We start from the raw sequence: 1104 nt of genomic DNA, 5'->3' as shown, positions 1-1104 counted from the left end.
AGGGCTTAGGTCGCCGCCCGCCCTTGCCGCGCGGCACACCTGCGCGGCGGAGAGCTGGCCGAGCTGCGCCGCGCGCGCCGTGTAGTCCTTCCACGTGCCGTACGCGAAGATCTTGAGGAGCTCGTACGCGGCGGCGTGCGCGGGAGGGCCGTCGGCGAGCGCCTGCACGTTTGGCATGTCGAGCAGCTCGCCAAACACGTACAGCGAGGGGTTGTCGAGCACCTGACCCACGAGCTGCACGCACGCGGCGCCTTTGGCGGACTTTGCGAGCGCGCACTCTGCGGTGAGCGGCGAGGCGCTGGTGTCGGCGGCGACCGACATGGGCGTGGCGCGGCGCGAAGCAAAGGCGGTGAAAAAAAATTTGCATGGTGAAAAGAATCTACGATTGACTTCACATGCGCATGCGCGCTGAAAAGACTTTGACGCACCCTCGCACAAGAGTAGGCACGGGACGGGCGCGCACTGGCACTAACACAGGTACACCGGGGAAAATAATTACCACGAGAGAAGATTTCTTGTTGGTTTTCTAAAATCTCTCTCAGTACCAAAGAGGCACAGTCGGGGGGTGAAAAAAAAGAACCGCCTGGGAACCCGCTTGCTAAAGAACGCGAGGTACCATAAAAAGCAGTTGTTGCGCGGGTTCCGAACCATCGCTTCCAGGGAGGGGGGCGCGCTTCTACTCACACCACATGCTAGGGGGGGGGTCCGACCCCCCCAGAGGCTTCACCACATGCTAGGGGGGGGGTCCCGACCCCCCCAGCACCTTCACCACATGCTGGGGGGGGGGGTCATGGCCGAGGACCCCCCCAGAGACTCGTGGTCAGACCCTCCGGGCCCTTGATTTTACGCCTCATTTCGCAGTATTTTCGAGAGGAAAATCATCCTTTGGAGCTACATGAGCCTTGAGACTGGTCAGATTATCCAAGATATTGGAGTTTCAGCCACGATTTCACAACTTTGGGGGCAAAATCGGCTCTCTGGCGGCTATTCCTAGCCCACAAACTGCTGGGGGGTGCCCACCACATGCTAGGGGGGGGGTCCGACCCCCCCAGAGGCTTCACCACATGCTAGGGGGGGGGTCCCAACCCCCCCAGAGGCTTCACC

General features: G+C 61.4%; 1 protein-coding gene across 1 annotated transcript; it reads right to left on the bottom strand.

Annotated features, from left to right (window-relative positions):
* Window positions 1–39: 39 nt before the first annotated feature.
* On the bottom strand, window positions 40–321 carry EMIHUDRAFT_260098 (hypothetical protein; the record flags this gene model as incomplete). The annotated part of the gene is made up of 1 exon (XM_005792850.1): window positions 40–321. A coding segment is annotated over one exon (282 nt), but the record flags the coding sequence as incomplete, so codon positions are not given.
* Window positions 322–1104: the final 783 nt, after the last annotated feature.

The sequence above is a fragment of the Emiliania huxleyi genome, assembly GCF_000372725.1.
Source record: "Emiliania huxleyi CCMP1516 unplaced genomic scaffold EMIHUscaffold_10404, whole genome shotgun sequence".
In the NCBI taxonomy this organism is placed as follows: domain Eukaryota; phylum Haptophyta; order Isochrysidales; family Noelaerhabdaceae; genus Emiliania; species Emiliania huxleyi.
This window is presented reverse-complemented; position numbering and strand designations above follow the sequence as displayed.